This window comes from Ovis canadensis, chromosome 14, assembly GCF_042477335.2.
Source record: "Ovis canadensis isolate MfBH-ARS-UI-01 breed Bighorn chromosome 14, ARS-UI_OviCan_v2, whole genome shotgun sequence".
Classification (NCBI taxonomy): domain Eukaryota; kingdom Metazoa; phylum Chordata; class Mammalia; order Artiodactyla; family Bovidae; genus Ovis; species Ovis canadensis.
In genome coordinates this window covers 63390341-63403837 of record NC_091258.1, presented here as the reverse complement: position 1 = coordinate 63403837, position 13497 = coordinate 63390341, and the positions used below count along the sequence as shown (strand labels likewise).

At 50.5% G+C, this 13497-nt stretch overlaps 2 protein-coding genes across 6 annotated transcripts in view; both read right to left on the bottom strand.

Moving 5' to 3' along the window:
- Window positions 1-7521, bottom strand: part of HNRNPUL1 (heterogeneous nuclear ribonucleoprotein U like 1) — a 34251-nt gene extending 26730 nt beyond the window's left edge. Inside the window, exons 1-2 of one of the 4 annotated variants that reach the window (XM_069550814.1) lie at window positions 7241-7521; window positions 1486-1611 (exon numbers count right to left, since the gene is read on the bottom strand). In XM_069550814.1, coding sequence (XP_069406915.1) covers window positions 1486-1606 — 121 coding nt within the window. In that variant the 5' untranslated portion in view covers window positions 1607-1611; window positions 7241-7521. The other 3 variants (XM_069550813.1, XM_069550811.1, XM_069550812.1) reach the window with 3 other exon arrangements.
- Window positions 7522-8180: 659 nt separating this feature from the next.
- AXL (AXL receptor tyrosine kinase) overlaps window positions 8181-13497 on the bottom strand; it is a 36241-nt gene continuing 30924 nt past the window's right edge. For both annotated transcript variants that reach the window (XM_069550815.1, XM_069550816.1), the window contains 3 exons: window positions 13109-13268; window positions 12461-12597; window positions 8181-10039 (listed from right to left, as the gene is read on the bottom strand). In XM_069550815.1, coding sequence (XP_069406916.1) covers window positions 9688-10039; window positions 12461-12597; window positions 13109-13268 — 649 coding nt within the window. In that variant the 3' untranslated portion in view covers window positions 8181-9687. The remainder of the gene's footprint in view (window positions 10040-12460; window positions 12598-13108; window positions 13269-13497) is intronic.

Below are 13497 nucleotides of genomic sequence, written 5' to 3'. Positions count from 1 at the left end.
TCAATTCTTACCGAGCTTCTTCAGTCTAGCAATGGAGGGGAAAGTCAGTTCAGCAGTGCTGTGGTCCCCCACGTAACTCCATGGGCTTTAATCACTATTAGCCCAGAAGCACTCCAGAAGGGAGGGTATGCATGTAAGTCAGCCCACAGGTGGGATGGCCTTATTAAATCACCCCACAAATAGGAAGTCAGGATGGGATAACACACTGTGGACCACAAGAATGTCCCAGGCTCAGGCAGATCCCAAGAATCCATGCCTACTGAGAGCAAACTGTGGATTCAGACTCACCTCATCTATGGATGCTGTGGATCACTCACATCACATCTACACACTTCAGCATTCAACTCAACACCACCTTGGAGCACTCCCTGGCTCTGGCACACAGACAAAATCTCAGAGAAGGCTCCTCGTTCACTAGGGCAGAGATGGTGCTCACCCACACGGACAGAGCTTCCTTGGTTCCCATCACAGCACTGGGCTCATGGGAGGCCCTGATAAATGTCTGCACAGAAAACAGTCTCCTTGGGCCACATGATCCCACAAGTCTCACAGAGCCTGACACAAATCTACAGTTTGTAACCTACATTCATTAAAACCCTGAGCCAATCACAAGAAATGTCCGGGGATTTTACTTTGTGGGTGGACCAGAATGGAATCAGACAGAACCGACTAGACTGACCACGAAAAGGCACTGGGGCCACAGCACAGTGGAAGGAGCACAAGACCGGGAGTCAGCCCTGGCTCGGTCGGTATCCGACAGGAGGACCCGCTCCCCAAACACTAGGTAAGGAGTGCTGCTGATCAGCCAAGAGCAGTGGCCCAGAAGCCAGTTCAACGTCCTGGATCTAACCCTAGCCCTTGACCTCCCCCATCTGTAAAATGGGGAGAGGTCTACATTATAATTTTGCTTTCCAAGCTTGTACTGTAGAAAACTGTTCTACAAAGACACATTTACATATTTGGGAAACGCTGGGTTTAAACAATGTGACGCAGTTTTTCCCAATCCAGGACTTCTCAGCATCTTTCATGAACACAGTGACTCTCCCAGAGGTGGCAAGGTATATGCCGCATTTTTCAGATGCATTTGGCCAAGGAACTCTTCTCTGAGAAGTCCTTAGCAATATCTCCTGGAACAATATTCTTCAGAACATGGCAAATACTAGATTTCGAAGGTCCTTTCTAACTTCAGCATTCTAAGATTCTAAGCAGGACTCAGATGTTGGCCTCCAGGTCTAAGCTCGCCAAGATGTTGGTACTAACATCTGATGACAGATACTTTGAAGACTCCCCTATCCTAACACTTGCGAATGAGAGAGACTAAGTTCTTCCCTTCAAAAAGATCTTGCCAGAGTGACCAAGCCCAAAGTATTGCCTGAAAGGAAGATACAAAGTTTCTGGGAAGACAGGCAGTAGGCAGAAGGTAGAGGCCACCCACACATAGATTACATTTCCTTCAAAAGAGATGTATCACATGCGCTTTCCTACCTGGGCGATAGGCCTGCTGCTGCTGGTCCATTTCCAGTGGTCTCCTCTCGTAGCCTGACTCGTTCTCTTGCTTGATGACCTGCGTCTCATAGAATTGGTTCTGCATGGTAATATTGTCCATGACATCTTAAAACAAAAAATGGCCAGTTAGAAGGGTATTTCTTGGGACTAGAGGTAGCTTTTTAATACAAAACGATGCCATCCCCACAGTGGACAATCAGTCTTCCAGAGGCTAAAAGATGTGAAAACACCTTCAGATGGAAACCCACCTGGGCAGTCAGGGGCCCCAGCTGCCTGAAGACAGGCCCTCTTGCCCCTCAAAAGTTAAGAGATCTATCTGTGACTAGGTTCTACAGAATGCTAACACATAAAACCAACTGAAGCACAAATGCTTTGGTTGGAGCAAGGAGATGGGAAAGTTGGAGAAGGGGTCCAACTTGACCTCCCCTCTAAGTCCCCACTGGGGTGGGGGGCAACTCCATGAACACAGTTTAAAAATTACCAGCCCAGCTGTTCTCTGACACAGTATAAAGCTTAGGGAGTTGCCTTTAGGGTACAACCTTAAAAATTGTTCAGAACACAAACCAGTCCTCTGTCCAACCCAATACACTATTCCCACCTGCATAGCCAACTCTCTTTATGAATTTCTTCCACCCTGCAATAGCTGTAAAGATAAGGGAAAACCATCTCAGTTGAAGGGGAAATGGGGGAGGAAGGAAAGGAACTGTTAAGAAAACAGGAGTCATGATAATAGTGGCCTTCAGACTCATTAGGGATAAGCCCTAAAATATTTGGAGTTAGGCAGGAAGTGTTTCAGGAAGGTGTTTTTGTGGGTCCAGGAGGAACTCAACTGAAGGGTGGCAAGAATAATAACATCAGGGAATTTCCTGTGGTTACGATTTAGTGCTTTCACTGCTGGGGCCAGGGTTTAATCCCTGGTTGGGGAACTAAGATTCCGCAAGTTGTGCAATGCAGCCAAAAAAGAAGGAAAAACAATATCAACCATTCATGGAGTGGAGTACATACTATACACCACATGCTAGGATATAACTAAGAACAAGTTCCAGCTTAGTCAGACATACACACATTAAACAAATCTGAAAGTACAAAAATTGTATTGTGTTAAGGGCTATGAAGAAGTACCAGGGGCTGAGATCAGGGACCCAGAAAGTAACAGATAAGCCTGGACTCAAAGGATACATAAGTGACGATAACCCAGTGATGAGAATGGAGAAAACATTCCTGGGGTTGGGGTGACACATGAGAGAGCTCAGAGATAGGACTAAAACCTGAAACTTCTTCAAGGAGAACCCTGTAGCCAAACCCAGAGAGAACTTTGGAAACCTAGGTTGAGTAGCAAGCAGGTTCTCCACCCCAGGGGCAGGCTCTGCAAGGCGCCTCCAGGGCCCTACTAGTGGCTGTGCCAGGACCAGTGAGGCAGAACCATGGGGAAGGAGAGACTATTCTGCTGCTTGCTAACTGACTGGATCCTTTCTCAGAGGACAAATGTATCTGGGCACAAACCAGGTGCGGCCCAAAGGGAGGAAACTCACACAGATCACGTGGTTCGCTACAGGTCTGTTTACCAGGGCTGAAGGCAGGGTTGGAAGGGGGCATAAAAGGGGCTCAAAGGATTTTGCTGTAATGGGTAGGAGAGAAAGGAAGACACAGAATAACTCCTTAATTAGAACACAGGGGGCCCTTTCATACCATCCTGTTTCTTCCAGGTCCTAAGCACAGTGTTGTTCTTGCCACAAAAGACTCATATCTTTTTTTCCGAGAATCTCTCCTGTGTTCACAGAGGAAGCCTCGCCCAGAGCAGCTTATGATTCTGGGGCCCTTCTCTGTCCTCTAAAACATTTACCTCCTAATAACAGGCAGAACCAGTGCTAAGCCCCTTACACACGTAATCTCATTCATCCCCAAGTGGGGAGGGGGGCACTATTATTACATCCCAATTTTACACACAAGGAAGCCAGAGCTCAGAGGTGAAGTGACTTGCCCAAGACAAAAATCTGAGTCTAGAGCTGTGCCGTACAGCATATCACTTTTCTTTGGAGAAATTTCCAGCCATCAGCATTCCTGCCAGGGTCTTGCCTGCCCCAGGCAGGTACACTGGGCTACTGCTCCTTCCTTGACAGGTCTCTGCAATGGGAAGTACTCCTCCCAGCATCTGAATCCTAGACAACCACCCTCCACCCCAAATCTACCCTCAGATTGCCCTGCTCTAAGAAAGCACGTAAATACCCTGTGCCAACTCCAAATCTAGTCTCTTCCCTGATCCTCTGGCTTTCCTCATTTCTTTAGTCCCACAGCACAGGGTACCCTCTTTTTCAGGTAAATAATACAAACTCTGGATGCCAGAGTCCTTTCTACTTACTCAACTTTTCCAATCACCATGTCCTGTCCTGCTAGAAAGCCATCCGCTTTTAACTTGATTTACTTCCTCCCATACCAGGGTCTCTTCCCTTCAGAAAGTCACAGATCTACTCCATCTCCTCTCCTTCAGAGTGTCTGATGTAGAGGTTCTCAACCACCCCTTGAGGCCTCTCCAATCCCTAGGCACACACACACAAAAACTCTGCTTCTGGGGACCGAGGAGCCCTCTCATGGAGATGCTCAGCCCCAGAAACACCACCCCCTTCACCCTGCGGCACCCTGCCAAGTCAACAAGTTTGCTTTCACCCTCCACATCATACACTCTTCCCTTCTCTATATTTGACACACCAGCTACACACTCTTTTCTTGTGCATGATCCTCTACCCCCCAGATAATCCCTCAACTTCAAACTCCACTGTTATCTACCCCACCCACCCCCAGCTACTCTTTTTCTCCAAACACCCCATACTGTTAATCTAAGACCATTCAGCAGGAGCCACTGCGTTATCTGTCCCCAATGGTTTCCTAGCTCCAGACCTCCAGGTACTTCACCCAGTGAAGTAGCCTTCTCTCCCCCACCAGCTTCTGGACATCGATGTTCCATATACCGTCTCTAGAAGTCAGCCAAAAAGGGCCCCAGATGGCCAGCATCAAATGCCCAGGTTGCCCATGCCTCAAGGCTGGCCTTTCAGCCCTGGATCTGAGACACCCCCCCAATCCAGGCCGTCCTCAGACAGATAGGGGTTCCCCATGATAGTCTCTCGCATCCCCTAAAAGCTCCCCAGTCAACCACTAGAACGCACAGTCCGTCAGACCCTCCCTGGCCAGACACCGGAACTCCATCTTACCAACCCATCCCAATAACAAAACATGAGAATTCCCCGGTACCCCATCCAGCAGCAAACTCCAGGATACTCCATCCTCAAAACGGTCCCTGCCCTGAAAACACGGCTCCCAAGCCTACCCAGCTCCAAATCTTAAGATCACCATCTTTAAGATCTCAGTCTACTAAAAGAGATCTCCTTGTTCTTCCGACTGTCTTCGGTTCCAAAAACCACGGTTTCCGGTTTCTGAGCCGTAGGCTCGGGAATCCTCTACACCCCCACCCCGGACCTTCCTCATCTCCGAAAACGAGAGCCCCCACTCCAGTATCTTCCCTGCGCCGAATGCCAGGATCCACCCTCCGGTCGTCCCGCGGGCCTTGTCCCCTGATCCTTTTCAGCGGCGGGGAGAAGTATCCCCCGATCCTCAGACCGTCTCCCCGACCTCAGGCGCCGGACTCCCGCGTCCCACAGCCCTTCCTCGGCCCGGAGTCCGGGCTCCCCGGCCCCCGCCCCGCGCACTCTCACAATGTCCGTCCGGCCCCGAGTAGCCGCCGGGCTCCGGGTGCGGCTGCAGCCCGGGCGGCGGTGGCTGCGCGGTCCCCTCCAGCTCGGAGCCCCCCTCGGTCTCGACCTCCTCGTTGCTGCGCCCGGGTCGCCCCGGTTCGTCGTCGGCCTCGAGCTCCCGCTCGTCGTCGGGCTCCTCGGCCTCCAGCGCCGCCTGCAGCCGCTCAGCAAGCTCGGCCTTGAGGCCGCGAGTGTCCAGGCCGCGGCGCTGCAGCTCCTCGCGAAGTTCGTTCACCTTCAGACGGCGCACATCCATGGCCCGGGCCCCCGGGGCGGCCCCCGAGCCCGGCCCGGCCTCCCAGGGCTCTGTCCCCCTTAAACCTTTCCTGTCAGCAGGCGAAGGGGGAAAGGGGGGGGGCCCCCACTCCAATGGCGGCGGCGGCTCAAAATGGCCGCCGCCGCCACCTCCCCCCTCCTCCGTGGCCCAGGGCGATGTAACACAGTTGCCAATTGGCCACCTCATAGGGACAACGGGCGCGGGCCCAAGGGCTCAACCAATCAGAGCGCGTCTTTCAAAAGAACAGCAATGAAAGGGCTTAGGAGCTGCCGGGGAGGAAGCGTTGGACTACGTCGATGCCGGGATCGAAACGGGAGGGCGGGAAAAGGAGGGAGGAGGGGCGCGCGGTGATTGGGTAGTGCTAGCGCGCCCGCTCCCGTAGGGTCAAATGAGGGAACGAGAGTAAAGATTTGGGCCAATCAGTGATGTGGTCTCAGAATGAGCACCGCACGGCCTTCCCTGCGCGGTCCTTTCATCAAACTAGTGTCTCTGTAACACATATCTTGATTGGTCTAAATCTCCCGCCCCTAGAGGAGTCCAAGCGGGTAAAACCACCAGAACCAATCAAATGGAGAGTCGGCAGACCGCCCCGCCCCCCCTTCACGATTGCCTTTAAGAAACCGGAAAGAGATGAATTCACTAAGGACCTGCCCCTTGCCGTTAGGGCGGTTTCAAAACAATCTGTCCACCAATCTCAGTTACTGACTTATCTCACTAAAGCTAGTATAGTTGCATCGTTTTAGGAAAACCTAAACAGATTGGCCATTCTGGTTGCAGACGGCCTTACAAATTTCGCTGTCGAGGAAGTATGTGAAGTCGAGATTAAGTAGATAAATTATTCTTAATCTGGAAGAAACTCAGTTGCCTGTAAGAAAAGCAACCCTTTGACTTCAGAGTCCTGAAGATTTGAAAATAAAAGCTAGACTAACAGCGGGAGAAAAGTTATAACGGGGAATCGCACCCTCTCCCCTTTGATAGTACATTTCATCGAGCGCCTCCTTCCACAATCGTAGCTGAGCTGTCTTTATGGTTGGTATCTTAAGTGAATGGACGCTCAGCACGCGATCATAGAGCCTTTCCCTCCGGAAAGACCTCAAATTCAGGGGTCTCTACCCAAATCCTCTATAAATTACTGTTCAGTAGATCCGCCTGTTTGGCGTCAGTATGCTAAGCTCAAACACACAGGTCCGTAGTTAAGGCTGTTAAACGCCACAGTTTCACAATGTCTAGCCCTGTCGCCTAACTCAAAAGACACAAAACTGGAAGGTACACTATCGGGATACGCAATGCAAATGCCCGCTGCCCACGGAGCCGTATCTAAAACCCACGAAAGCCATACACAACCTCTACTTAGACAAAGGCGCACACACAACATGGATAAACAAATGGCGTGTGTAGGATCAGATGCATCCATTCAGGGGATAGTACACCAAACTGCGATGTAGATGTGCCCATTAAGGTTGGCACAAGCAGGCAGCATCAAATGATATAGACACAGGACAGTTACACTACAAGCTTACACCACGGCAACCTAGACACACAGCACCCACTCAGAAGCGGGACAGACACTCACGTGGGCCCGTAGGTTCCAGTCCAGACACCCCGCCCCTCGCCCACGTCCGACTTCCTCTCTCCTCCCAGCTTCCCACAATGATTTGTTCTAAAAAAGTTTGTGGCCCGGATTGAACTGTTTTTCATTCTCAGGACCTACCACTGGGGGGCGTCCGGGCGCTGCCAAGGGTTCCTCCGTCTGCTGCTAGACACACCCAGGAACTTATGCCTGCGATTCTTGTAAAACACAGTGGTCTTGTTTTGGCAGGAATCCCTTTGTGGGCCCGTGGTTATCGGAGGTACTCTGTGCTTGTGTTTCTATGTGACTCTGAATGTTTGGGTCTGTGAGTCCCCTTTAAGTACTGTGTGTGTGTGTGTGTGTGTGTGTGTGTGTGTGTGCGCGCGCGCGCGCGCTCGGTCATGTCCGACTCTTTGCCACCCCCGTGGACTGTAGCCTCCCACTCTCCCTCTGTAGATGGAACTCTTCAGGCAAGAATACTGGACTAGGTTGCGTTTCCTTATCCAAGAGATCTTTCTGACCGGGGGATCGAACTCACATCTCTTGCTCCTCCTGCATTGGCAGGCAATTCTTTACCACTGTGCCACCTGGGAAGCCCCCTAGGTACTCTATATGTCTGAGTATTTGTGTCTGTATCTGTTTTCCTCTAGTTACTCAAGTTTCTTCTTATTCTTGGTTGACCGCCTGCCAGTGCATATTTGTAAACATGTTTGTGTAATTTTGTGTTTCTCTGTCTGAATTTGTGTCTCTGTATTTGTGACCAAGAGTGCTTGAGTTTGTCCATTAATTAAGGAGTCTGTAAAAAATAAAAAAAAAGAGTCTGTTACTTTGGGAAATAGGGAGGATCTCTGTGTGACCTTGTGAGTATCTATGTGCTTATTTCTCACTAGGGGTTTCGTCGAGTCTGGCAAGTCCGCTTTTCTTTGTTTGCCTGTCCTTGTTGTCTTTGAATCTGTTCACATCTACCCTCTTTAGTGAGGGGAGAACTCCAAGACCCCACGAAACCCTCCTTTTTACACAAGCTGAGTTGCCTGGGAAAAGGGCCATATGACAGCCAAGTGGAGACAAGAGGAGACAGAAGCATGGTTACAAAGTTTTATGTGATCTGAGCCCCACTGGAGGTGCCAGGGTTCACACTCTGTTCAAGGGGCATAAAGGACTGGCTCGGGGATGGGGGGCAATATGGCCCCCAAAAGAGGGATATTGTCCTTTGGGGAAAGGAGGCATCTTTATTGCATTGCACAGGTTTGAGGGGGCACACCCCCACGTGAAAGGAAGAGGAAGCAGAGGTGGCTAAGAAGGGAAGGGTCACACAGGATAAAACTATAAGGTAAGAACCTCAGAATTTTACTTTAGAATTCTAGACCTTTAGAATCTTATAACATGCGAATCTTGGAACTCAGAATCGTAAGACTTAGAACCATGAATTCCTAGACCCTTAACTAAAATCCTAGAAAGAGAAGATGCAGCATAGAACTTAAAGGTGTCCAAAATTAAAAATGATTAGAACTTTGGCATCCAGTTTGTCACCACTAACTGTGGAATATCTATACCATAGATGCTGAGGATCCAGAATCTTGGACCAACAGGATCTAGAGTGCCTTGGAACACAGAACAGAACAACATTAGAATCTTAGAGTTTAATAATCTAGAATCTTGAAGCATATGATCTAGAATCTTAGACACAGAGACTCTAGGTTCTTAGACTAAGCCTTAGAACATCACATCTTAGAACATTAGACCTTAGAAGAACCTCCATCTTTAGACTATTAGAACTTTTGAATTGCAGATGCTAGCATTTTAGATCTTTAAGATCCACAGTCTCATAACAAGGGTTTCGAGGATCATAAAGCCTTAGACTCTGTCACTGACCATCATTAGAATCTTAGAACTTGAGAAGATCAAATCTTGTGGCTTATGATCTGGAGTCTTAAAACCAGAAAAGTTATACTCTAAGAGGCTCAGAACTTCAAATTTTAGAACATATGACCTTAGAACCTCCATGTCTAGAACTGTAGGATTTTTAGAATTGTAGGATCTAGTATCTTACACCCTCAGGACTTAGAACCCTAGAAAAATAAAATCTAAAATCACAGAGCCTTAGATTCTAGAAATAGAATCTTAGAGCTTTGTAACCTAAAATTTCATGGGCTTTATGAAGAATCTCAGAACCAGAAAAATCTAGGGCCACAGCATCTCAGAGCCTTAGAATGTAGGCCTTAGAACTTCTGTGTCTAGAACCTTAGCACTTTAGAATTAGAGACTGGAATTCCAAGTCTTTAGAATCAAAGACTCAGCTCTGAAACTCTGAAACCTCTGAATCTAGACTCTTTAAACCTTAGAATCTAGAATCTTGGAATGTTAGACCTGGGAGGGCCCTCAGGGATTTCAGTCCAATCCCCTTCTTTTACTCATGGGGACACTGAGGTGTGGAAAAGGAAGAGGATCTGTCTGGGATGGAAGTGGAACAGGTGGGAAGAGAGGGCTCTGATTGGGGTTAAGGTCTGGAGTGGGAAAGTAGGGGGCGGGTCCCCCAGTGGCAGTGCCTAGCTTGGGTCCTGAGAGGAAGTCCCAGGTGGAGGGTGGTATCAGGCGCCGTCCTCCTGCCCTGGGGCTGCTGGGGAGCTCCTTTCAGCAGGCAGGGTGGGGCCAGGGGCTGTAGAAGGGCAGAGGACATAGCGGCCAGCAGGATGGACTTCGGCGGCGGTGAGGCAGCTGCAGGAATCCTTAGGGTCAGGCTGAGTTGGGGGGTCCGCTCCTCCAGCAGCTCCAAGTGGTTCAGAATGACCTCCACCCTCATCCATGTTGACGTAGAGGATTTCCTCCGGCTCCTGAGCAGGGGGCAGGGCCTTCAGCGTATTCTCCAGGTCTTCCCGCAGCTCTGCAAAACTTGGCCGGTCCCGGGGGTTTAGCTCCCAGCACCGGGACATCAGGGCATACCTAGGGCAGCAGAATGAGGGGTGGGACACTGAGCAGGGGCTCAGACAGGGAGCCTCCTGGGAGCTTGGCATTTTAGGACACTCGGGACTGAGGGCATTTCATGGGAGTGGAGGGAACTGTAGCAGTTTCGAGGGGGGCACCTATGGGGATTTGGGAATTTGCACAAGTTTCTAAGGGGAGTCCTGGAACAGACACTCAGGAGCTGGAAGATGTCTTGGGAAATCTTTCTAGGTGTGGGGTGATGTTCTAGTGAGGTTTTGCTAGAGCAAAGCTTCCCAATATGGCTTCTCAGGACAGACTCTAGCATCAAAGCTTTGCAAGCTGTGTTGGTTTAAAATACGAACTCAGGACTTCCCTGGTGATCCAGTGGTTAAGAATCTGCCTGCCAATGGAGGAGACACAAGTTCTATCTCTAGCCCAGGAAGATTCCACATGCCGCGGGGCAACTAAGCCCACGTGCCACAACCACTGAAGCCCGCATGACCTAGAGCCCATGCTATGCAGCCGCAGCTAGAGAATAGCGCCTGCTCTCTGCAACTAGAGAAAGCCCTCACACAGCAGTAGAGACCCAGTGCAGCCAAGAAATAAATTATATATATATATATGTACTCAAATTCGTTGACATTCCTCCCTTCAAAAGATAGAGCACTGCTTTCTGACTTGGTACCAATGATAGTGTGTGTGAGACTTTTTTTTTGCCATACCACGTCGCATAGGAAACCACTGAACACATGCCTCCTGGAAGTGCAGAGTCGTAACCCCTGGACTGTTAGGGAAGTTCTATGGTGTGTGTGACTTCTGAGACTAGGTTGAAAAGGTATTGTGGATTCCTCCTTGTTCTTTTTCTTGGGATGCTCATCTGGGGGAAGCCAGCCACCATGTCACGAGGAAACTCAAGCAGCACTGTGGAGGGTTCCACGTGGCGAGGAACTGAGGCCTCCTGCCACAGCTGTGTCAGTGAGCCAGCTTCCAGTCCCAACCTTCAGACTGTAGCCCCCCTGATATCTTGACTGTAACCTCACTGAAACCCTGATTCAGAATCAGCCTGCCAAGCTGTTCCCAGACCCCAGACATTCAGAAACCATGTGAAGTAATAAAAGGCCTGTTGTTTTAAGCTACTGGATTTTGGGGATATAGATAACTAAAACACCAGCTGTGCAGCCTTTGGCAAATGATCTTCCCTTGATGTGGGTCTCTGTTACATCATTTACTCAGGGGAATACTAATGGTGCCTTGAGTGCCTGCGTGCTCAGTTGCTCAGCTGGGTCTGACTCTTCAACCTGATGCACTGTGGCTGGCCAGGCTCCTCTGTCCATGGAATTTTCCAGGCGAGAATACTGGAAAGGGCTGCTATTTCCTTCTCCAAGGGATCTTCCTGACCCAAGGATCGAACCCGTGTCTCCTGCATTGGCAGGAGTGGTATTCTTTACCACTGTGCTAACTGGGAAGCCCTACTAATGGTGACAACCCACCTCAAATGGCTGTAGTAAGGATCAAATGACTTAGTTTCATGCAAAGCACCTGAAACCGTGCCTTCTAGTAAGTTCTATGGAAATTTTCACTCTTCTTACTCCCTTCAGCTCTTGGAACACCCAAGGAGGACTTGGGGAGTCTGAAGCCCCAGGCTGTCCCCTCCTGACCCAAGCAACATCTTCTCTTTATCCCCCAAGTTCTCTTCTCTACGTATTTCATGGGATGGCAAAGTGTGATAAGCACCACCCTAAAAGATTCTGAGAACATCTCAGGGGAGCCCTGAGAGTTTGGAGAAGTTCATTATAAGGGTTTGGAAGAGGGTTCTGGGTGTTGAAGAGCACGTAGGGGAAGCATGGGTGCTCAGGAGTCTGGATGGAATTAGAATTCTTTGGGAATGGGCACTACAGCCCACAGATAACCTGGCAGGATACTGATCCAGCCTGAATCTGGCACAGAGCAAAGGAAGAAAGGGCACCTTTTGTTCATTCATACCTCTCGGGCTTCCCATGTGGCATGAGTGGTAAAGAACCCGCCTGCCAACACAAGATACAGTGAGAGATGCGGGTTTGATCCCTGGGTGGGTTGGAAAGATCCCCTGGAGGAAGACATGGCAACCCACTCATGCCTGGAGAGTCCCATGGACAGAGGAGCCTGGCAGGCTACAGTCCATGGGGTCGCCAAGCATCGGACACGACTGAAGCGACTTAGCACACCTCTCGAGCTAATAGTGGAGCCGTGCCAGGTGGCACATGGGATCCTAGTTCCCAGACCATGGGATCAAACCTGCGCCCGCTTCAGGGGGAAGCTTGGAGTCCCAACCACTGGACCACCAGGGAAGTCCCTGTGCAGGTTTTAGAGGGTCTTGGATATGTCAGGGCCAGGTGGGGAGCTCAGGGTTTGGGGATGGAATCCCATGAGGTAGGGGAGGGGAATCCTGAGGGTCCTCACAGTCCATCCAGACAGTCCACAGGCTGCTTCAGGCGGTTTCCCTGGCACAGGTAGTCATAAATCTCGCTGTTCTCCACTCCCGGATATGGGGTTTGCCCTCGCGTGGCAATCTCCCACATTGTCACCCCAAAGGACCACTGTCGGGGGACAGAAGGGAGAAAATTAGAGGGTCTCTCCTGCACAAAGACGCCCTCACCCAACACACAGATACACCCACACTTACATGTACACAGATGGCTTTGTGGGTGCATCAGAGCTAGTCACGAAACACTCTGGTGCAGGTACACACTTATGGAGGCAATTCGTGTGCACACCTAGACCTGCTCACCCGTGCACACACTTACACACTGCATGGACACATGGTCTAGGGTCACCCTCCACACCCTAGCTATACACGTGCATACACTTGCCACTGCCTCTCCCAACCTAAGCTGTCTGCACAGTCCATGAAGCAACCTGTCACCATGCACACATAGCCATGTGCACATACCCCCCAAGCATGTCCACACCACTGCTCACAGACACCCACCACACACGGTCCACGTGGACAGGCCCCTGCTCAGGGAAGCCCTCGTGTCCCCAGGAGCCTGGGTCGGTGTGGGATGATCAGGCCATGCCCTTCCCCTAGTCCTGCTGGGACACACGTACCACATCGCTCTTGCTGGTATAGACACGGTCCGCCAGGCTCTCGATGGCGATCCACTTGACCGGCATCTTGGCGATGCGTCCCTGACGGTAGTAGTCCCCGTTGTAGATCTTCTTGGAGAGCCCAAAGTCAGCCACACACACCGACATGTTCTCGTTCAGCCTGCCCAGATTGGGGGAGAGGAATGGGGTCACAGAATTGCCCCCTCCACCAGGAAGCCTGCCCTCACTCTCAGACGTGTCTCTGTCTCCTGCCCTGGCTGTCCTGCTTCGGGGTGGGGATCGGTCAGCCTCCAAACCTGGGAGGGAACTACGTTACTTCTTATACCCTCTGTGAAAGGTGGGTCTGAAAAGGGCTGCTAGGGGGCCTTCCCAGCTCTGGCTTTTTGCCA